This window comes from Cyprinodon tularosa, unplaced genomic scaffold, assembly GCF_016077235.1.
Source record: "Cyprinodon tularosa strain WSP-4 unplaced genomic scaffold, ASM1607723v1 ctg272, whole genome shotgun sequence".
NCBI lineage: Eukaryota > Metazoa > Chordata > Actinopteri > Cyprinodontiformes > Cyprinodontidae > Cyprinodon > Cyprinodon tularosa.
The window spans coordinates 664,155-687,153 of record NW_024038977.1 but is presented as its reverse complement, the minus strand read 5'-3'; the positions used below and the strand labels follow the sequence as shown (position 1 = coordinate 687,153).

At 38.1% G+C, this 22,999-nt stretch overlaps 1 protein-coding gene across 1 annotated transcript in view; it reads right to left on the bottom strand.

The window, feature by feature from the left end:
- Window positions 1-22,999, bottom strand: part of myo9aa (myosin IXAa) — a 174,342-nt gene that overhangs the window by 32,348 nt on the left and 118,995 nt on the right. The window contains 10 exon segments of the mRNA XM_038289842.1: window positions 2,991-3,997; window positions 4,000-4,720; window positions 5,126-5,436; window positions 7,009-7,158; window positions 8,374-8,496; window positions 18,726-18,836; window positions 18,936-19,016; window positions 21,484-21,606; window positions 21,687-21,726; window positions 22,148-22,288. Of these exon segments, the coding sequence (XP_038145770.1) occupies window positions 2,991-3,997; window positions 4,000-4,720; window positions 5,126-5,436; window positions 7,009-7,158; window positions 8,374-8,496; window positions 18,726-18,836; window positions 18,936-19,016; window positions 21,484-21,606; window positions 21,687-21,726; window positions 22,148-22,288 (2,808 nt within the window).

Genomic DNA, 22,999 nt, shown 5'->3' with positions numbered 1-22,999 from the left:
ATTGATCTGCTGTAACATTTTTACCAATTCTTCTCTACATCACAGCTCAATCTTTTTAGAATAAGAGTATTAAGGTCTTGCAGCAGATTCTTAATTGGTCCTCTGGAGGTTAACTGAAGGATAAAGGCCTTGGATTAATATATAAACTTGCTTTAGGCTCCTTCATGACTCCCTCCTAGACCTGGCTCTGTGCTCCTTGATATTCATGATGCAGTTTGTTAAATGATGTTCTCAAACAAAGTTTTTAGCCTTTCAGAACTGAGCTGAACTACTACATTGCAAAAAGAATCTAGAAATAAGTCAACATTTCTAATATCAAGTGTATTTACCCTTAATTTGAGTAGGTTAATAAGATGAAATGTCAATGGAATTAATATATTTACTCTTAAATGAGATAATTAGATATGCACTTAAAAAAAGACAATGCACTTCTTTTTTCATATTTTAAATGTAAATTGTGTTGTTCCATTGTCAAAGTGCCTCACCTCCTCATTAAAAAATAAAATAAAAAAAATCACTTTAAGTAAAAATGACCTACCGGTATTTAGATTTTTGCAGTGTAAACCCTATACTGGAAGAAAATAAGAAGTAAATAAGTATTTTTTTTTCTCAAAATAAGTGCATTTTTAAGGAGGTAACTGAGACACTTTGCCAATGGAACAAGACAATTTACATCATAAAATAGGAAAACAGAAGTGCATTGTCTTATTTTAATTGCATATTATCTAATTTTAAGAGTAAAACGAATCATTCCACTTGCAAATCATCTTATTTAGCTACTCAAATTAAGGGTAAATACACTTAATTTAAGAAATGTAGACTTATTTCTAGATAGTTTTTTCGTTGTATCTGCTAATAGTTTAAAGGAAGTGCTTTAAATTGAGGTATTTGCTCTAGTTTTATTTGTCAATGACATGAAATCTTGGAGAGATACTGCAGTTTATGGTTGGAATGTGATGACCTGTTAAAAGAAGGGTGGTAAACACCTTGGTATAGTGACAGTTGAAAACAGATGAACCAGCAAATCTAGAGCTTTCTTCCCCACAGCAGACTAGAGCATACAAAATTAATATTCAGTCTGTATTCAGGCTTGATCTTGTTCTTACCTCAGAAAAAAACCCAAAATCCTGAAATCCTTCACTTGAGCCATAAACTCACACCGTCCTAATTTTTGACTCCAATAAGTCTGACGGACATTTTCAGGGTTCAAATTCACATAAGGATGCTTTACATCTTGCTAGTGAATCTGTACGGTGGAGGCTGTGTTCTTTAGCTTCTGCTCTAGAGCAATACTTATATTCTAAAATTATTGCTATGAATAAAATGTAAATATGCAGAAACCAAAAAGCTTTTATTAAAAATTTCATGGATGTTGCAGCTCATTTAATGTCACAGCTGATGTATCTTATGTCCCTAACAGAGAACTTTGCTCTCAATCTGCAGGTTTACTAGTGGTTCCTAGAATTTCTAAAAGTAGAATGGGAGGCAGATCTTTTAGTTATCAGGCTCCTCTCCTGTGGAATAGCCTGGGTGCCATTCCGAACTTAGTCCCGCCCACAAGGTTTGAGGTCGGGAAGTTCGGTCTGGCTCTGCTCCATAGTAGCGCGAGTATTATCGCCCACTGTCAGGTGATCCAATCAAATTGTCAGGGCGGGCTTTATACTATGATGGACAGATGACCAACAGTAACGTAATCAACCACGTGACCAAAGCGCGCTTTGGTGACAACAACAATGGCTGCCGCTGGAGAGTTTAGGTGAGTAGATTCTGCTATTAGGTCTGTTCTAGAAGATATCGACAGCAAATTAATTTTAAAAGAGGAACAGAGAAACGCGATCAAGGCTCATCTTCTTATTCTAGGCGTGAAACTGCACACTTTGATTTTTGTTGACAACAACTATGCGTTGCTTAACATACGTCACGCACTCCGTTGCTCTTATTGGTTGTAGGTCTATCCAATTGAGTGCAGAGGCATTTTTTTTCCTGGTTCGTTCAAAACACGCCCCATAATCACAGCTCTATGGAGCAGTATCAGACTCATATTCTGACTAGAATTGAGTAGGACTACGTCAGGCTACCTGTGGAACCAACTAAGAGTTGTTTTAGTCCGTGAGGCAGACACCCTGTCTACTTTTAAGGCTAGGCTTAAAACTTTCCTTTTTGATAAAGCTTATAGTTAGAGTGGCTCAGGTTATCCTGAGCTATCTCTATAGTTATGCTGTTATAGGCTTAGACTGCTAGAGGACATAGGGACCCCTATTTCATCACTCTGCTTAATTCTATCTCTATTCTCCCACTCTGCAGAATCTGTTAGTTCACTCTCCAATGTTATGCCCTCTTTGCTTTTTCTCATAGTAGCCTTATCTGGTCTGTCGCTGTTTAGCAGTGACATCATCCTGGAGAGAAATACTGCTGTGCTGCTGCCATCAACACCTTTGTCTATAGATGTTGGCGATCGGCCTGTTTTTCAGTGTACCGTAGTCCTGTTTTTTTGACTGTGACTGGCTGGATGTGGTTTCTTCATCGTCTGGCATGGGAGCTGGATCAGAGCTCGTCTTCCTGGCTGTGTTTCCTGCATGGGGCCGCCTTTTAAAGTTGCTTTTTGTATCTCTGCTTCTGTCTCCTTAAACACCAGTCAGTCTCGGCAGATGGCCGTTCACACTGAGCCTGGTTCTGCAGGAGGTTTCTTCCTGTTAAAAAGGAGTTTTTCCTCTCCACTGTCTCTTCAAGCATGCTTAGTGTGAGGGATTGCCTTTGAGTCAATGAGTCGATGCAATCAACTGGTTTTCCTTACATAGAAAACTTTGAATCAATTTGACTGGATGATCTGGTGAACTGTAAAGTGTCTTGAGATGACGTGTTGTGGATTGGCACTATAGAAATAAACTGAATTGAATTGACTTCAAAAGTAGGCAGATAAGGAGAATGCAAATCATGATGGAGTCAATAATAAAAGATCTATCCAGCAAATAAAGGAACAGCTTACTTACGTGGGAAATGTCACTTTGTCGTTTGGGAAGAAGAAGATGTTGCCTGGTTTGTCAGCCAGATTAACCGTTGTACCTTCTTGCTTCTCTGGCTTTTTGTCGGCTGCTTTCATTCTGACTCCTGATCCATTTCTGCTCTCCAGAGTGAGTTTAGGGGCCCATCCCTCCGCAGCAGGTCGGTGGTCTCTGCGTCTCTCTGTAGGAGCAGAGAAGGGTGGAGGTGGCAGCTGGGGGAGCTTGGGGCTACCATGAGCGGTTACGGTGACTGGAGAGTGAGGTGGAGGGGGGGTGGAGTCCGACTGGGTTCTTCCATGAGGAACCTGGCCTGAAGTTTTCTCAATCAGCAGGGAGCTGGGTCTGGAACCTTTGAAGGAGCTGGAGGTTCTAGCAGAATCCGGTCTGCCTTGTCTGCTCTGCTGTATCCTCTGCAGAGCCTCTCCTCTCTGCTTCTCAAACATCTCTTTCTCACACTGAGCGTATCGCATACGCTGCTGCTCCAACACTTCTGACTGCCTCCTTATCTGCTCCATCATCTCCTTCTCGTTCTGCTGCTGCTGGTTTCGCCGTCGCTCCTCTGTTGCCTCATTCAGTCGGACCAGCTTATTCATGGTGGTCTGATCGGCCTCAGAGAGGGGACCCTGAGTCCGGGGAGCTTCCTCTGTTGACGGTGGCGGAGAATCTCCCGTCTGGATTGCAGGCTCTCCAAGTTCTACAGGAGGACGGATGGTAGGGCTCAGCTCCTCGCTGAGCGGGGTTTCTTTCTGCATGCTGATGACCACCAGCACCGGCCGCCGTGATGAACCTTGGCGCTCCTTGCAAGGGTTTGTATTGGACGCAGTGGCTGTAGTTACATCTCTGTTTGGCAGAGACTCTTCGGCAGGAGGATGGGAGATGAAGGTGCTGCTCTGGCGAGCAGGGAGATAAAACGTAGGCAGGTAGTTCTGCATTTTGGGCGGATGTGAAGCAGCTGGTGGATCCATTTTAGTTGGGCTCTGGCTTCCTTGGGGAAAGTAGCTTCAGTTGACTGCGTTTTATATGGTTCAGGAGGCTCGACGCTTGATGAAACATCCTCCATATTGGAATCAAATCCAGGAGCAATAGGCGGGACAGGGGAAAAAGGATCCTCATTGTCTATTTCCTCTGCAGCCTTGGGCGGCTCTCCATCCATCACAGGAATCTCAAAGCTATATTTGAAGCTCTCACTGTCAGGCGTGCCTTGGGGTGAATTGAGAGCTGGGCTAGCGGGGGGAAACTCCAAAGACCAGCGGCGGTCCTCGGAGGGCGAAGATGCTCCCCCGCTGCTTGCCCGGACCTTCTGGAGCTCCAGGCTGAACTTGGCCTGCTCCAACTCCCTCATCCTCCGGCACTCTCGTTTGGACCGAGTGGTTTTCTGGCTTGGCTCCTCCAAACGCCTCCTCACCCGCTCCTGTACCGCCACAGAGGATATTGGGGCTGAAGTGTTTGCTTCAGTTTGTACTTCAGAGCTTCCCGCTTCTGCCTTTTCCTGCTCTTCCTCCTCTTTAACAGCAGTCTCACTGTTACTGACTAACTGGAGGCTCCTTTCCCGCTGCTCATAGGAACGGTCCTCCCAGGTGCTGAGGTCCAGCCCCATGATCTCCTCTGGCAGCTCCTTCTCCTCCTCTGCAGACGAGATATTCACCTGGCCATTCTGAAGCAGCTTTTCTTCCTCCTTCTCTTCCTCCTTCAGTCGCTGTTCTTTATATTTCCTGAAGCTGCAAATTGAGAAATCATGGCGTTATCTCAACGTTTCCTCTTCAGTCGCTATTGTGAGAATTATAGGAAGGAAAAATATTTGCATCAAACTTGAAGCAGCTAAAGAAATGACCACGGTCGGAGTTAACAGTACAAAGACTTGCTCTCAGCAGCTCAGCTGATTACAGAGCTGCTTTGGCTTGGTTTGCTTGCGTCATGCTATGAACTTACCGGTCTGATTGCACACTGAACAAAGCCCAAATACACTGCTGGAGCTGTGCGCAAAGATTAAGCTGCTTTTTTTCCACAAGCTTTAGTAAAAATATGCAGTCATTTACCTCTAAAAGCTATTTTCAGAAATATGTACAACAACTCCTTGTATTACAGTTATCTTCTCTCACCAAACAGTTTCCAGTATCTCCTACCTTTGCCTGCTGAGGAAACCTCTGGAAACTGCCTGCAGCTGAATCAAAGCAGCATACAGGCGCAGGTAGGATGCCCTGGTCTGATGGCAGCGCCACGCCGTCTGAATAACCACAGCTGCAGAGGTGCGCCGACAGATCCAGAACCTCCAGGCCCTCTGTAGAACCCGTGCAGCTTCTCTCCACTGCCTGAACTTCTGACGCCCTCTGTAACCTCTCCAGTGTGTCTGCACACACAGAGCTGCCCTCTGCTGGACACCAGGGTCACACAACTTCTCCTCCTCCTTCATGGACCGGTACGAGCGCCAACATTTCTGTAAGGCAGTGAATTATTGGTTAGATCTATACACTCCATGCATTTGTTGAATTACAGTTTTTTTGCATCACATATTCTGTTAATGAAAACACTGCTAATAATGTAATTAAGAAGCGTTGGAATAATTAAACGAGGTATAGTTGACATAAACTGCATGAATTCTCCACCAGTTTTGGTTGTTAAATGACAAAGCAACCTTTTTTCCCTTCTTACAATGCAAACAATGTAAGTCTAAGTAAGTCAATTTTTCTTAAAAGTTCATTTTTTTCTTGAATTGAGCAGATAAGAGTCACTTTGTGAATGGAAAAAGGACATTTACATTTAAAATAAGATAAAAACAACTGCAGTCTCTTCTTTCAAATGCATAATAACTAATTATCTTATTTTATTGGTAGAAATGCTCATTCTACTGGCATATAATCTTATTTTCCTATTCAAATTAAGGGTAAATACACTTATTTTAAGACATTTTTGCTCATTTTTAGAACGTTTTTGCAGTGTAGAGCAGAACTGTTTCTTATAACACAGAGTTTCAGAATTACACATAGGCCTAGTACCACATGAGTACCAAGAAATTAATAAAGCTCCTTAGACACTGCTCCATAAATCAAAATCCTTGTATAAATTTACACAACAAATTAGTATAAACTATATGTAGTAAAATATAGAGGTAAAATATGAGGGTATTTCTGGTGCGAAACTAACTTAAAGTCAGAGGAAAATACTGTGGAAATTTGTAATAGAATTGATTCATTTCCCTCTCTTTGATAAAATCAACACACTTTTTAATCAGATTTTTCTTCCCCCCAAAAAACTGCATCTGCTGATGTGAGTCACAAATGCTGCTTCACAGGCCATGCCCTCTTTTTTTTTTTTATCATGTTCCTACTTGGGCTCCTATTTTCGCATCAATGGTGGATCAAATCAATCCATCTCAAACTAAATCCACACTTTTTCTTTGCAGTCAGGGAATCAAGACTGTGCAAACTTAAACTGGCCTTTTTTTTTTTTACTTAACTTGCACAAGTCTTTATGAGCTCTTGTTAATATCTCCAGCACATCTTACATCTTTTTGTATATATTTAATGTTTTTTGTATTTTGGTACGGAAATGAATATAATTCAAAAAAACTGTGCAACTGTAAAAAAAATTAGCTGCCTCATAAAAAAGAAAAAAAAAATGAATCAGTTACAGGAAGTTATGAAGTGAAAGAAAAAAATTCAACCCGTGCAAAAATACTCCAATTTAAAACTGCTGAGAATGAAAGCAACAGATTTCAAATATGACCATCCCTTTGGATGCAGAAATCCAACTATGCTCATTATGAACTACATCCCACTGTACCCGTTTCCCACAAGGCAAAGACAGAAAAATTTATTTATATCTTCTTTTAATCATATAGAATAACAGATTTTACCTGTTATCACCTTATAATAATTAGAATGAAAATCTAAACTAATGACCAACTTTGTCAACAACTCCAACACAATACAATTAAAAATAACTGACATAAAGATAAAGTAAAAGCCGACCTGCTGTAGATCAGATCCCCAATGATGGATAAATTCACCTGAATATAGACGGCGGCCTCCCTCATCCTAACGAACTGCTTCCTCTCCAGCCGCGCTCTGAATCGCTGCTGCAGCATGACGATGAGTCGGAGAACTTCTCTGTGGAGCTCAGCTTGCAGCCGCTGACGCTCAGCCTCCCGTAAAAACACCTGAGGGGGGTGGAAGACCGGGATGGAGTCAGACCGGGGGAGCCCACTCTCATACTGTGAGTAAGGCAACTTAAGTGATAAACACACATTCCTTCATTTAAAACAAGTTCAATCAAAGGAACACAAACACACACACACATATGCACACAAGAATGTCCGGCATGATCCTCTAATTATACAGACAGCATCCCGAAAGCATTGGAGCCCCCCTGTCAACTTCATTCATAGCTATGACTCAAAAAAAATAAACACCAGACATGAAGTTATATCTTATTGCATCTTTTTTTTTCAATTTAGAAAACTGAACAAATTAAAAACATTCAATCTGTGCTAAATTGATATTAAAAACAATCTATCCCACTGAATGAACTCAAATGTTCATTTCCTATTTCTGAATAACCATTTGTAAGCAGATTAGGATTTAGGTGCTAATATCAAGTTGCCCTTAAGGTTAATAAAAATGAGTAGATCTAGGTCTTTCCCCATGCCTTGACCCGTCCTTACCTCTGAGCAGTTCAAGTGAAGAGGTACAATAAATTAAACTACAAATAAGAAATCTCCCATACATGCATATGCTTTAACAGAGTGGAGCATCTAAGGCCCGATGGTAGTTCAGATGGGACCTTAGCAATTTCTACCCAGCAAATACTAAATTATAGCAAATAATCAACCTAAAACTGAATTTAAACCCTCAGATTTTCTTGTCCATGGTCAAAAAAGTTAGCAGCATCCAAAAAACTGTAGTGTTTCCAAGGTAAATGATAAAATCCTTGAAATATACTAAAAAAAAATTGAAACACATTTTTTTCCTATATTGTAAGCCTTTAAAGATGGATATTAAGATGTTTCTTTGCTTGAACACGAGCACAAAACTATTCATGAATGCATCGTTGGAGCAGGGACACATCTAAAATAAATAGGATACCTGTTTGATGTAGCTGATCATTTACTCATCAATTTAATATGGAATTTAAATAAACAATGGTTTTTCTTATTCTATGTTTATCAGAGATGTGAATCAGTGCAAAGGGACCACCAAAAATAAACAAAAAGCTAAATATCTGATGAATACAAAATAGGGCAGAATAAAAAGCCTTGTGGAACTCCATATTTAAGTGGATTACAAATTTTCTTTAATTCTAGATTTGGGATAAAACAACCAATAGAAAATAAGAGGGTTTAGGTTAACTTAAAAAAGACAGCAGGGATGCATACCTTTGTCTTTCCCACTTGGTAGCCCTCTGGTTGTAGATCTAGCTGACTCATACTCTCCTGGATGCTTTCCCTTGTAGGGCTCGTGTCCTCTGGCAGCAGCACACCGAAGTGATGAACGAAATCCTACAGATAGAAAAAGGAAAAACTATTTCACTAATGTGATTTGAAACTGGAAAAAAAAAATCTAAATCTCATTTTTCCTTAAAATAAGTGCATTTGTTCTTGGATTGAGGAGAAAAAAGAGACATTTAGCAAATGGAACAAGACAATTTAAACTTAAAATAAGAAAACACAATTGCATCGTCTTATTTCAAGTGCATATTATCTAATTATCCTATTTTAGGAGTAAAAATACTCAATCCATTGGCAAACTCATTTACCTATTCAAATTAAGCATAAATACACTTAATCTAAGACATTTCTAGATCTTTTGTCCAGCGTAATTAACTTCTAACCAATGGAAGGCTGTCAGCAGCGTGTCATGATATAATTCAAGTGGAAACAAAAAAACAAAGCTGTGTGGAACATCTGGTTTATCATAAAATGTACATGTTTGTACAGGTTCAACCATCATACAGTTATATGTTTAAACTGAGCCTCATTGAACTAAACATGAGATCAGCAGGGGGTGAAACAGGCAGACAGATGCTGTTTATACAATAAGCATGGGGTGTGTTTGACAGAGCAGAGGACAATGAAGAGGCTCTGTCCTCCTGAATGATCCAAGCAGCAAGATATTTCTCATTACTGCTGAAAACCACACAAAGGATGTTGAGGAATTTACGGAGAATGAAAATGTCTGCTGCTAAAATTATCACTGAGATCATCAGAACACTTATATTTTATTAGCTTTTTTCCTAACAATTAAAGTGTAGTTCATGAACGAATCAAGTATAATTTAGCGTATAATATGTAAGACAAAAGAAACAGATATTTTTAGCTCAAACTTTTAAGTGGAGATGTTTTATAAAAGTTTGGAATGAATGTAAAATGATCTAGAAATAATAAAAAATGTCTTAAATGTATTTACCCTTAATTTGAGTGGGTGAATAAGATCTAGGTGATATGATCTGCCAATGGAATAAATATGTTTACTTTTAAAATAAGATCATTAGATAACAGGCACTTGAAACAAGACAATGCAATTGTTTTTTTCTTATTTTAAAAGTAAATTGTCTTATTCCATTTGCAAAGTGTTTCACTTAGCTCCTTAATTTAAGAACAAATGCAGTTATTTCGAGAAAAAATTGACTTATTTAGATTTACATTTTTTGCAGTGTGGGACATGTCCAGTGTACGGCAGCCCCGAAAGGCAAGGAAAATCTGGAATAGAAACGTTTGAAGTATTTATTTTTTCTCGTATTATTTTCTGCCCTGAAAGGCAAGTAAAAAAAACAAACCCACATCGTTCTCATTGTACTTTTGTAATAATGAATTATTTCACTAGAGGCACTGATGTAATAAGACTCGCACTCAAGGCTGTATTCTTCAACTGTAAAAAAAAAATAAACTTCAAACTTTTCTATTCCAGACTTTTTCTTCTCTGTTGCCTTTTAGGGCAGAAAATAATAGAAGAAAAAAAAAAAAAACTTCAAACTTTTCTTTTCCAATTTCTTTTTTTTTCTCCTGCCTTGCAGAACTTCCGTATCATTGGGAGAAAAACACTAAAAATCTTACTAGTTTTGCTTTAATATAAATATTTTCATGGATTAAGCATCTTAAACTTTTGACTATTTGGGCTCTCTTTATTTTGGTTTGGTGGGAGTTTGATACTGCATCTCTGACATGGACAAAGTTTTAATAGGAGAAAAAAAAATACCAAAAGCTCCTTGTTCAGTAGGCCTGACAGATTTATAATGCTTTTAACTCTGGGCTCTGCTTAGAATATCCTACTACTTTTCTTAAAGTGAACCCATTCCTCTAATTATTTTGATGCATCATTGGAATCACTAACTAAAACATTTAAAAATCGAATTCCTGTTATCTTTTGGGGACCTCTGCTCTCCAACCTGGACCCACAGAGAATGGTTATATACTTTATACAAGCCTCCAATAAAAAAAAATACTGGTGAACTCCAATGGAGGATTTTACACTGTGCCATCGCCACAAACTTTTTTTTCCTGGTTATTAATCGGGGTGTTTTAAACGAGTGTCCTTTCTGCGGCCCGTCTGAAAATGTGTTCCACTTTTTTATGGAATGCTCAAGACTAAAGACGATTTTTAGTCTTTTAATTTGTGTTTTTGGTCTTTTTGGGACGGGTTTTAAAAACTCTCTTTTTATAGGAGGAGTTTGCCAGAATAAAAACAATAAGCCAAAGGCAAATATTATTTCTTAAAACTAGCATTTTGCTATCCTTTTGCCTTAGCTGTAACATTATTTGAAAGTTTATGGATTCAAAACATGGCCTCAATCATTTTCTTTAATCATTACCTATTATTACAATGTTTATTTCAATATTTCATATTTAAAGGGGAAGAATTACAATTCCTGCTCATTAGCATAAACTAGTAAAATATCAGAATCAGAATCAAGTTTATTTCCAAGTAGGTTTGCACTTACCAGGAATTTGACTTCAACAAATTAGATTTATATACAGAATATTTAGCTATAAAAAATATAAATCATACAAAATGCTTTATGCAATATATAGCTATGTGCTATATACACAGTAGACTTTGCGTTAACGAGTTTCTTTAATCGCTTTGGTAAAGAAAACGAAGCATCTTCTAGATATTGTAGAAGTTGCTTCTTTTTCAGGCACAGGTAAGAAACTCAAAGAAGACCTGGAAAACATGTCAGCTATTTGATAACATAATGTCTGATCAAGCTGTCCTTATCTAAAATCTTGGCACAAGAGGTTATTGGCACAAGTGAACAATCAAACCAAGAAAATGGAAACTACTGTAAGGAGAAACAGGAGTGGAAGGGAACCGCTCCCAGCTGTCTTCTGTCCAGAAACTAACGCCCCATCTGCATTCACCAGGACTCGCTTTATTGATTACAAAGCACTTCTCCAGGGACTGACATCATTCCTGGGAGCGCCAGTGCGGTTAAAGATGGCTGCCATCTCCCACCCCCAGAAATTCCCCCCTGACAAAACACACAATGATTCAGGAACAGGTTTCCTGGAGGAAAGAAAAAATCAGCCCTGTTATTCCACAGCCTGAGAACCTTTTCGGTTTATGACCTTGTGTAATTCCTCACCAATAAGATAGAAACTGGGTTATCTGCAGACTTACTTCCAAACAACCAGTCCACCATTTACGGTCTGTTTTGGAAAACCTGATTCTTAAGACCTTAGCAAAGATCATTCACAAGGCTTGCTTTATAAATCATGCTAAAAAATGATCATTTAGAGAAATCTAAATCACTTGTAGTATATTTTACTATTTGCACCACATTTATAGCCTTCTGGGATTCGACAAAGTGCCCTCCACACGTCGCAGGCCTTGGTGAAGATCAGGGAGAGACCAAAACACAATTACAGCAGCATAAACATCTCATAACTGCAATTTGGAGAAAAAAAACAACACTACAATTTTACTTAAGTAGGATTTTTCTGTAGGAGGAAAACTAACAGATTAAGAAGTTAATCGTTTTACCAAATTTCCCATTGCTACAGTTACGGGAAATCTAATCAGATGATTTTTTAAATGACTGCAATAATCATGTTAGACTTCTAAAGTTGATGACAGTAAAACTTTTAATGAGTAGCTTACGTCTATTTGCCACACGGCCCCACGTTCTTCATAATGGGAATTATTATAGAGCATATAGGGTTGTTGTTTTTTTACAGCAGATGTGATTTAATATGAATAAAATGGATAAAGGAAAAGAGATGTTCAACCAAGCTTTTCTATCTCTAGAGTCAATGCATCAATCAAGATGTTTAGAAATATCGGCACTGTGGCAATAAGGCCTGAGAAGGACACAATGTTACTCTGTCTTTTATTTTAAATGAGATTTAGCTAGAGTGATAGGTGAAAAAAAAAAAACTTCAAAACTGGATCTCAGATAATGGCGGGAAAGTATGACATCATAACCATTCAGCTAACAACAAGCAGAGCAGCTGTTTCGGAGATATGCTTTTTATTTCCTAAAGTCACAAAAGTAAAAAATGATTTCAAAGTGATGTGGTGTCCCACAGCTTCCTGGTGAAATCCCTGATGGACTGTTTAGAAGACAATGCAGCTCCGTCAGCCCTGAACCTTTCTAATTGTAAACATAAGAAAACTGAGGTCGTGTTTGAACCAAGGTCGCTCCTTTGACGCAGTAACTAGTTTAAATCAGCTGTGACTGATTTGGGTTTAAAGTTAGACAGTGATTTTAAATGTGACAGTCAGTTTAGATGTTAAATGATGTTTCTTATAACATAAAGCGTCAGCCAAAACTAAAATCCTTTCTGTAAATACAAATTTGGAACAGTAATTCATGCTTTTATTTCCTCCTGTCTGGATTAATATAAAGGTCTTTATGTTGGAGTGAATCAGTTTCTGCTCTGGAAAATGCTGCTGCACGTCTTTTAACTGCTACTAAAAAAATAACACATATTGCTCCTGCTCTGGCCTCCATAGGTTCCCAGTGTATTTTTTTAAGTGATTGAATCACCTTGCCAAAACCAGACCTCTCTAATCTTAAGGTCAGCTGACTAGCAGCTCCTGCAGGTACTGACATTTATGAGGAATCTCAGGAGGAAGGATCTTTTCTTTCGTTGCTCCTCAACTATAAAATAACCAACACGTACAAATAGAAGAGGCTCCTTCACTGCTTATCTTTAAAATTCTGATTAAAACCCTGTATTACTGTTTTTCCAATATGTGTACTTGTGTTTTCTCATGTACTCGTGAAACCTCACCAGCCTCCAAGTACTTTTCCAATTCACAAGAACAGCAGACCGAGAACGGACAAAATCCCCGGATGTTGCTCTCGCCCCTCCCTCTTTACCCAGTATGCATCAGAGCAGACTTACCATTCTTGAGATTGACAGATGTCCCAGCATGCACTGCGGCAGCAGCAGCAGCCTCCAGGTTAGCGTTCACGGAGCTCAGAGTATTAAGTTATAAGTTCTATTTTCTGTTGTTCAATAAAAGTAAGTTTTAAAATCATTTGAGGTGAGAACATTACACTTTTAAGCTTCACTATGTGGCCTATTTACCGATTTAGTGCGTAATAAGAACATAAGTTGTTGAGAGAACCGTGGCAACCAGCGGACCTCCGAGGTTAACGGCAGCCAGGTCTAATCCTAGCCCGTCTGCAGCAGCCCTCTCTCAGCATAGCTGTGTGTGAAGTACCGTTGGCTCTGATTATAATTTTTTATTTTACTTTGGCAAAATGTTTATTTGATTTGTTTTTATCTGACTGTGTTAACTATTTCCACCACTAAATGGAAAAAGTAGGAATTTATGATTATCTAGAGACTATTAATAACAGGAGGTGAAATGCAGCTCCAGACGAGCCGAGCTTGTGGTGACGTCATGAGTACTTTTCGGTTCCAATTGACCCATATTTATGCTGCGTGCTCCCATTCTCCCAAGGACACAAGTCCATACTCGCATTCTTGTGAATTGAGAAACTGCATTAGTTTTTGTCTTTGTATGTTTTAAATTGATCTGATTGTTTCTATTTAAGTGCTTCATAAATAAAAATGGTATAATTTGAGATCGTAAAATTCTATTTGAACTTACATTGGGATGTGCTTTGGTTACATGGGACTAAAATTGATGTTTTAGGCTTAAATAGGGTGAATATGAATGAAAATGTAAACAGGATGTGATGGGTTCCCGATCGCTTTCAGATCAGTCTAAAAGCTTCTAACAGAAAGCCAAGAACGGATCTTCTTTTACTGTTCAGTGGAGCACTAATACGAAACATGTGGCCAGTTCAACTCAGAAAAGATCAATATCAAACCAAAATAAAATCAATATCAATCGCCATCTATGGTGATCTCAGACCCCAGAACTAAACCCTATAGACAACCTGTGAGCTCAGCTAAAGAAAGAATCTGCAGGGCTCTGGATGATCTAGGGACATAAAACTCCAATCCTCAAGCTCCTTCGTCCAGCAACTTTGTTTTTTTTTTGTTTTTTTTTTATGAGAAATGCCTGTTCTAAACACCTGAATCAACTGAAACGCTTCTGCAACACATCACTGAGTTCTGCAAGGCGTCTGGTAAAGAGCCAGTCATTTGATTTGGGTTTATTAAAGAGGGAAAGGTTGGAAAACACCACAAAAACTTTAAATCTTTTTTGAGCAGTGGAACAAGACAATTTATAAAATAAAATAAGAAAAAAAAAAACTACTGTAGTCTTTTATTCAAAGTGCATAAATATCTAATTATCGTATTTTAAGGGCAAAAATACTCATTCTAGTGGCAGATCAACTTATTTACCTGCTCAAATTAAGGGTAAATACACTTAATTTAAGAAATCTTTACTTATTTCTTAATAGGTATTGTAGTAAACATGGCTCTTACTGTAAGGAGCAAAGTTGGAGTTTAATGATATAGAGCAGGAGTTTTCAGCCTTTGACCCCAAAAATAACTGGAAACCTACACATATAAACAATTACTTTGATCTATATTTATTTAAACATATAAAGTGAAGTAAATAAATAACATTTCATTATTTAACAACAGTTTAAATATACTTTCAATAACATTATGGAACATATGATTATTTAAAGGAAAAGTCGGGTCACATTCAGAATATAAACTTCTGAAAGTACTTTAAGTTTGAAATTATTACATACGTTCAATAAATGATAAGTGTTTTTAAAGAAGAGTAATTTTCATTTGAATGTGCTTTATTGGAGGCATCCATGTCTGTCAAAGAACTCTACTGCCACCTACAGGTTTGTGACGTCACAGTGCGGTATCGGCTGTTGATCAAGTCCCAGTGCTGTATCTGGTGTTTGTCACAACGTGCTGTTATCCAAGTCATCTTGAAAACATTCTTCTTCCAAATGTTGGCTACATATTACGTGTTTCTTCTTTGGCCAGAAGTTTGATGGTAAATGTCACACTTACCTCCTCAACTCAAGAAAAATGTTTCTTATTTTAAGAAAGATTGACTTCTTTAGACTTAATTTTTTGCAGTGTAGTCAAGTGGGAATGCTTATGCATTCCCACTTATTGTGGTTCACTTTTGATTTTTCTGACTAACTAGTCCCGCAGTTTTCAACCGATTTCAACAATTTTGGTATCAAAACGTTCAGCTTGTTCAGGAGAATTGTGCTATGTCTTTTGGTAAAGATATTTTTTGTAGTTTTCGCGATATTCAGCTTTTTCTGCTTTTTTTTTTTTCCATTGAAATGCATTTAGAATTCTTAGATTTCAGCAAAATTCAGCTAAAACTTAATCATCTTTGACCTTTAACTGCTTCAACATACGTTTAGCTAGAAACACCATTCAACTTTTAAAATGTTTCCGTATCTTTCTGCTATTACTGTTTAACTCGGCTTTTTGCTAACTTTTACAGTTTTGCTTCAGTGAAGCTTCAAACTTTAAAAGAAAATTTAAAGATTTTCAGATTTATAATTGAAGTCTATGGACGGAATTCTTCAACTGCTAGAGTGCGTGCTCTAGCTTTTGAGCTGTTCTGGTTTTTCCGAACAAATTGTTCTCACTCCCTTATTTTTCACTCAATTGAAATAAATTATACATCAAAACGTAGGGATTTTTGTCAGGATTCAGGAAATGTAACCCACATTTGTGTGGCGTTTACAGTTTTCCGACAGTTTGGCCCAGACCGCGAAGAAGTCCACACTTCCCCAATAGAAATCCCAGAGAGACTTTCAAAAAATCACAGACAAAAGCCAAAACAATACATATTTTCGTATCGCACCCATTTCTAAACTATTTGATGTACAAACATGAAACTTGGTATAGAACATCTTCAGACCCTTGTAGCACTCACATTGAAGGAATTTCTTCAATATCATTTATGGTTTAGCTGTTTAGCTGACTTGTTTGGGCATAGGAAAACGTTGATTCAGCGAAAAATCGTCATACTCAGAAAAAACACATTTTTACATCGTCACCGTGGCCAAATAGTTTTTAGTAGAAAAATGAAAGTTGGCACAGTTGAAGAAGAAGGATGGCTGACGCTAACAGTGAAATAATTTTTTACGGTTTTGGCTCACCACTCGTTTGTTCGGAGGAAAAGTTTTGCTTTTAACAGCTGAGCTCTACCATGGAACTCCATGTTATTTAATGAGACCAGCAGGATTTACAAACCTTTATATTTCTCCTTCCCATTAAGGCTGTGAATGAGCTACAGCCATGAAAGTTACCCCAATTGGAGACAAAGGATAGCTGTCGCTTAGACTGAAAGAATTTTTTAGATACCATTTACGGTTTGTCTTCAGCACTCGTTTGTTCTGAGCTGATATTCCCATTCAAAAAAGTTTGAGAGGAAAGAAACGAAAGTGAAGCGCATGTCTCTCTTTCACTGACAGGCTCGTTAAGCGTTGTCAAGGTAGCCGAGCTTCAAAGGGATTTTACCTCTGCTACTTTAAACAGCACATTTTAATCTAATGGAGGGAGACAACACTGATTTAACATTTGGAAATGGATACAATATGACTACTGGCCATGACCCTTCCCTTTACACCCAACCCTGATAGACTTTCAAAATAAGACTCCGGGGACCCTTCAAAATAAAAGCCCCTACATTAAACTTATATTTTTTTCCCAGCATATGGCTAAACATTATGACCCAAACTCAACCACTTTTTTAAAAATGAGACTCTAGGGGGTTTTCTAAACACACCCCACAGAAAATTACAAAATAAAAGCCTCCCATTGCCACTTTATCTACTGCCCTAATAACAAGGGAAAAGAGTGATTTAACAATTGGAGAGTCATCAAGTATCACTGCTGGGTCTGACCCTTTTCTCAACACACAACCCTGCTAGACTTTCAAAATAAGACTCCAGTGACCCTACACAATAAAAGCCTCTATATTATACTCGCGTATTAATTGATGCAAATGGCTCAGCATTATGACCCAAACTCTACCAGCTTGTTTCTATTAGACTTTAGGCACCTTTTCAAAACATACCGCAGAGCAAATTTCACAATAAAAGTCTCCCATTTACGCTCTAATACAGCATCTATTCACCCAATAACATGGAAAACCAGTGATTTCATATTTAGAAATGGATTCTATATAACTGCTGGGCATGACCCTTCCCTTGACACACATCCATGTTAGACTTTCAAAATAAGACTAAAGGGACTCTAAAAAATAAAAGCCTCTTCCTTACACACACTCATCCATTGTGCCGTATGGCTCGTAGCTATGACCCAAACTCAACCAATTTCTTCAAATTACACTACCAAGGCCTGTTGACCACACACCTCAGTGCATATTTCTTAATCAGGTTCTAAGATTTACACTAATAAAGCATCTGCTAACCTCATAACATGCAGCCTAAGCCTGCGAACGGTGCTTTCATCAACACAGCGGCTCGTAATATGCAGGTTAAATTTCTTGATAAATTCAGCTCCTTAAGTAGTATTAGCTCTCTTTCTATAAGCTTCTCTCTCTGTCCTTCCTCTGCTTGTCATGGTCGGTCTTGCACATAGGTTTGTAGATTTTCAATCCTCTAAGGATGACACTGTTTTCTTTATGCTGATCAACCAACACATTTTAAATCATTTCAAATTGTTTTGCCAAGTCTTGACATTTCCACAATTTCTAAATTTTGATACTTATTCAATACCATCTTCCTCAACATTTTACTTCCCATCCTTGAGCTACTCATTTTTTCTTCAACCAAATAAGATTCAAGTTTTTCTTTGTAATTTATTTTCTGATTCAGCTAATTTAATACTTTTCAGCCTATGCTGAGAAATTGGTTTCATTCTGCTCTCTTTCTGGATAGGAATTAAGCTTTTCTGGTTGCTGCTATTCATAACACACCTGACATGTTTCTGGGCAGTAGGTGGCCCCCCTTCAAAATTTCTTTAGAAATGTTTCTAGAAACTTGGGAGACATTATATTAAGACCCTTCTAGTGCCCACATTCAAGACATTTTTTGATATTATGTATGGTTTGGCTGTGCAGCTTTTAAGATGAGTTTGTTTCTGCCATTTTACTGCCAAATGATACTACCCTACAAAATCTTCAGATGATTCACTTGTTTTCTGCAGTTTGAAGTTTCTGATGACTTCCTATCACATTTTCATATGTTATGCAGTTAATTTCCGCTTTTTTCATTCAGCAAAAAAAGCATTCCCACTTTGCTGTTTCTCCAAAACAGCTTTTTCTAGTTTTCTTTAACATGGAAGACGGTCAGAGAGAAGGAATGGATTGAAAATGATCAAAATGATACAAAAGTGTGCTTTACCTTAAAGGTATACTTGACGTTGTACCCTGATTGCCGGATGCGGACCGTCTCCAGCATGCCTGTGTACCGCAGCTGTCTCAACACCAATTTATCGTCAAACCGTAAGGGCAGCTGAGAGAGAAAGGAGGGGAAACAGTTTAAAGTGGGATTAAGGAGAGTTAGACAATATTTGAATAAAAGAGGCCGCAGCACGGGGAGCCAACACTTTACCTTGTCTGCATTAGAACGGATGCACTTGACAAAATAAGGCTCAGACTGACCCAGAGTCTCCATGAGCTTATTAAGAGAAGCCTGCAGGATGAAACACAGGGGAAAAAACAAAAAAACAGGCCATCAAACCCACCAGATCAAAACACGCTGAGACACTTCACAGCTGCTTAACAGGCAACACTCTGTCCCCATCTGTGAGAAACAGCGAAACATTAAAGTCCCTCTGAGTCGCATCAGTGTCACCATCTATACATTGGAAGAAAACAGGATGCAGCCTTTTTTCATCTGCAGTTACTGTGTGATTAAACACATGAACATATGTGTGTATAATCATTTAGAGGCAGGATGAATTTAGTCTTCATCCCCCTGCATGGGAGATTAGAGCAATGAGCACTGCACAGGATGTGGAGAGTGAAGTCATCCACACATGGACCCAGGCTGCCTCTCAGGGGCCTCGGCTGCACCTCAGACAGCTACAGCACTGTGCTCACTTTAATAGATGATCAGGGGAGTAAAATCTTAGCTTTATTGCCTGCTGATGAGTTTATTTTCCACGACAAAGGTCTGTTTACTGAGACGTACACGATGTGTGAAATTGATGGCCTTTCTTAAAACTAACTGGAGGAAGAACTTGAACTGATCCTAACTCACTGCAGCTGTTTTCAGGACACATTTTAGGACACATTATACAAAAGTTGCATCTGGTACATCTTCGCTTGCTCAAAAATGAAGCGGCTGATTTGAATCAAACATTAACTTCAAAGGAAGTCGATCAAAAGATTTTGTTTGACGATGTGTTTGATCGTAAATGATTTAAGGAGGTTCGGATGTGTTCAAGGATCAGGAAAGACATTAAAATATGCAGCATCTGATCTTTAGATCAGCAATCAGAGCCAGAAGATTGCAAATTCATATCCCAAACTCAAGAGGGGGATTTACCGTTAGGCAATACTAGGCAGTTGCCTAGGGCCCCAAGTTCCTGGGGGCCCCATAAAACTCTGTTTACATGTATGGTTAGAACGCTTATAATAGTGTGTCTGAAAAGTCAGCCGAGTACAAAACATAGAGAGGAAAACAACAAGAAAAGGGTCAAGAAGAGAGGGACAAAAGCTAGAACAAATAATGTATGTCTATTCTATTAAAATGTATAAGGGGTCTGTTTTATGTGTTGTCTTCTCAATTCAGAGGGCCCCCTGCCTGTCCTAAATCCGTCCCTGCCCAGACTAAATGATATGTGCTTCTCTATTTTTTTTAGCATTGTGCTGATTGATTTATAATCTGTCATCTTTAAAGAAGTTGAAACATTTTTGCAGAAAAACTAGATCTCATCATAAAACGTGAACGAGTTCATTCTGACGTCATATATTAAACCACAAATATGAACTCAGGTTCAGTCTTAGATTTGTTAAACTAAACTTAAATCTTTAGCAGTTCATATAGTCAACAGTGATTGTTTAACTGATCAAGACAGCAGAGATGAAAGGACAAAATGTTTTTTTCTTCTATTCTGTTTGGATTCAATTTTTAAAGCAACACTTTGCAACTTATATCCACTGGGGGCGCTAGACCTGTTACTCCCAGGTTACTCTGCTGAGAGCAAAATGTAACACTGCATTGTTGGAAATGAAGCAGTTTAAGTCATGAAAGAAACAACCACTCCTCCATATTAAATCCTACATCAGAGATCCAAAACGTTACCTGATCAGGTAAGCATATCTGTTTTTTGACTTAAAAAATGTTAAGGTTAAGCTAGCATATTTAGTCGATATCAGTAAAGCTGCATTTTTAGTCACATTGCGCCATTGGAAACCGATGTGACTCTTTCAGGTGAGCTTCGAGAAGGGAAGCTTAGATGGAGCATTAGAAGCTCAAAAAATATATGAAAATAAATAAATAAATAATAATAATTTAACTTTATTGATCTCATACTGGAGAAATTCACTCTCTGCACTTAACCCATCCCCCTTGGGGAGCAGTGGGCTGCTATTGTTCGGCACCCGGGGAGCAATTGGGGGTTAGGAGTCTTTTTCTCAGGGACCCAAAGTGGAGGCTGCAGGAATTAAACCGGGTACTTGCAAGCTTCTCAGAGCACAAGTGCACTGCTCTAACCCACTAGGCACGCCCCTTAATTTGCAAATAAAATTTACAACAACAAAATATATAATAAATTTACAAATAATTTACTATATAACAAATTGAGCTAATACTTACATAGTGACACTTTAAGGAGAAATTTCTAAGGGTGTGTCAGTGAATGAGTAATTGCTTTCTTTCTTTCACAAAAATCAAGAACCTTATTTTAACCAGACATGATGTCACCATTATGTCTTCTGGGTGGAAATGATTACAGTACAAAAACTCACAGATGTAAAAGCTGCAAAGAGAGTTTCTCCCCCCATCAGTAAGACTAAGCAATGCCTTGAGACTAATAGAACTTTTTATATGTATAAATATAAAGTAGAGTTGAAGGCAAACTTTTTCTGCATATAAACTGATAGATGTAATGAATGCACGCTGATTCATAAAGCGGTGAGTGTGTTCCTCTGACCTGAAATTGTGCGCTGATACTGGGAGGTTTCTTCTTCTTGTGAAGGTGAAGCAGAGATTTGGTGATTCGGTCATGAAGCGTCAGGTTGCTTAGGTACTTAAGTGATTTGACATTCAGTAAGTGCTGCAGATGTAAAGTCACAGTTAGTACATGACATCTAATATCTCCATCCAGACTCTTCATTCAAGCACCTTTAGTCCTACCTTTGGAAGAACTGGTTTCAACTTGTAGTTTTTGTTTCTCCTGTTTATAAAACAAAAGAAATTATTAACATTTTTGAAACCATAAGAGCCATTAAATCACTTCACGAGATTCTTTCTGAGAAGGTCATTTTCCTGACAAAAGGACCTGAACTTCCATTTTCCTGCTGGAGAGCAAATACTGCTTTGTAGGGTAAGGAAAAGAACAGGGCCAGCTGAGCTGGTCAGGCTGTTTGGATCACTAGAGGAGCCTACTTGTACACATAGCTGGACATCATTGGATTTCTTTAAACCAAATAAAGTTCAATTGGAATCAAAAATTAATCCTCCAGAGTTTGTCTTTAACAAGTCAGACTTCAATGTATTCTACAGTTACCTAGCTTTGATAATCTACTGGGCAGAAAAATAAATAAAGAAATGTGTCTCAGTGAGGTACGGGCTAAAATCTTTAAGAAGTTACTGACATCAGGATGTCATGAGCTCGCTCCAGGAGTCTGCTGCTGGCTGAGTTGACAAAGATGCCGTCTTCTTCTGTGTTGGAGCCGCTTGAAGGCAGCCGACTCCGCCGACCGACACGCCCGTTCCAGCCAAGGCCAGGAGAACTCCTTCACAACACAAGGAGTCAAGAGCAACCATTAGATTTGACTAAAGCTTTCCCACTACTACTACTAAGGTATTATTTTCCTCATGAACACAGAAAATAACTACAGCCTATTCAGAAATTATTAAATACATCTGATCTTTTTTATCTACAGAAACTTTGTTCTGATTATGATCTTTCTGGGTTTAATTATCTGGAATCTGTTTCCATGTGTAACAAAGACATTTTTGCAAAATATCTCAAAGCCATTCTCAATAGAACCACTTTTATAAAGGATTTCGAAAAAGAATGCAGACATGTCATAAATTACACACTAAAAAACTAATGCAAAATCAATATTTACTTAATAGCTGGCTATCCAGACACACAGAAATATAGACAAATAAAATATTTCTCCATATTTATTTTTCCCAGGTTATTAATAAAGTAAAAAAAAACTTTAAATTCCACAAAGTTCTAGTCTGCAGAAAAACCGTGAACCCTGTTATTTTGCATAATAAGGAAATCCCACCGTTTTCAAATACTTTCAAAGCTACACTGCAAAAACGATCTAGAAATAAGTAAAAATTTCTTAAATTAAGTGTATTCACCCTTAATTTGAGTAGGTAAATGAGATAGTTTGCCAATGGAATCAGTAGTTTTAGTCTTAAAATAAGATAATTAAATAATATGCACTTTAAATAAGACAATGGAATTGTGTTTTTCTTATTTTAAG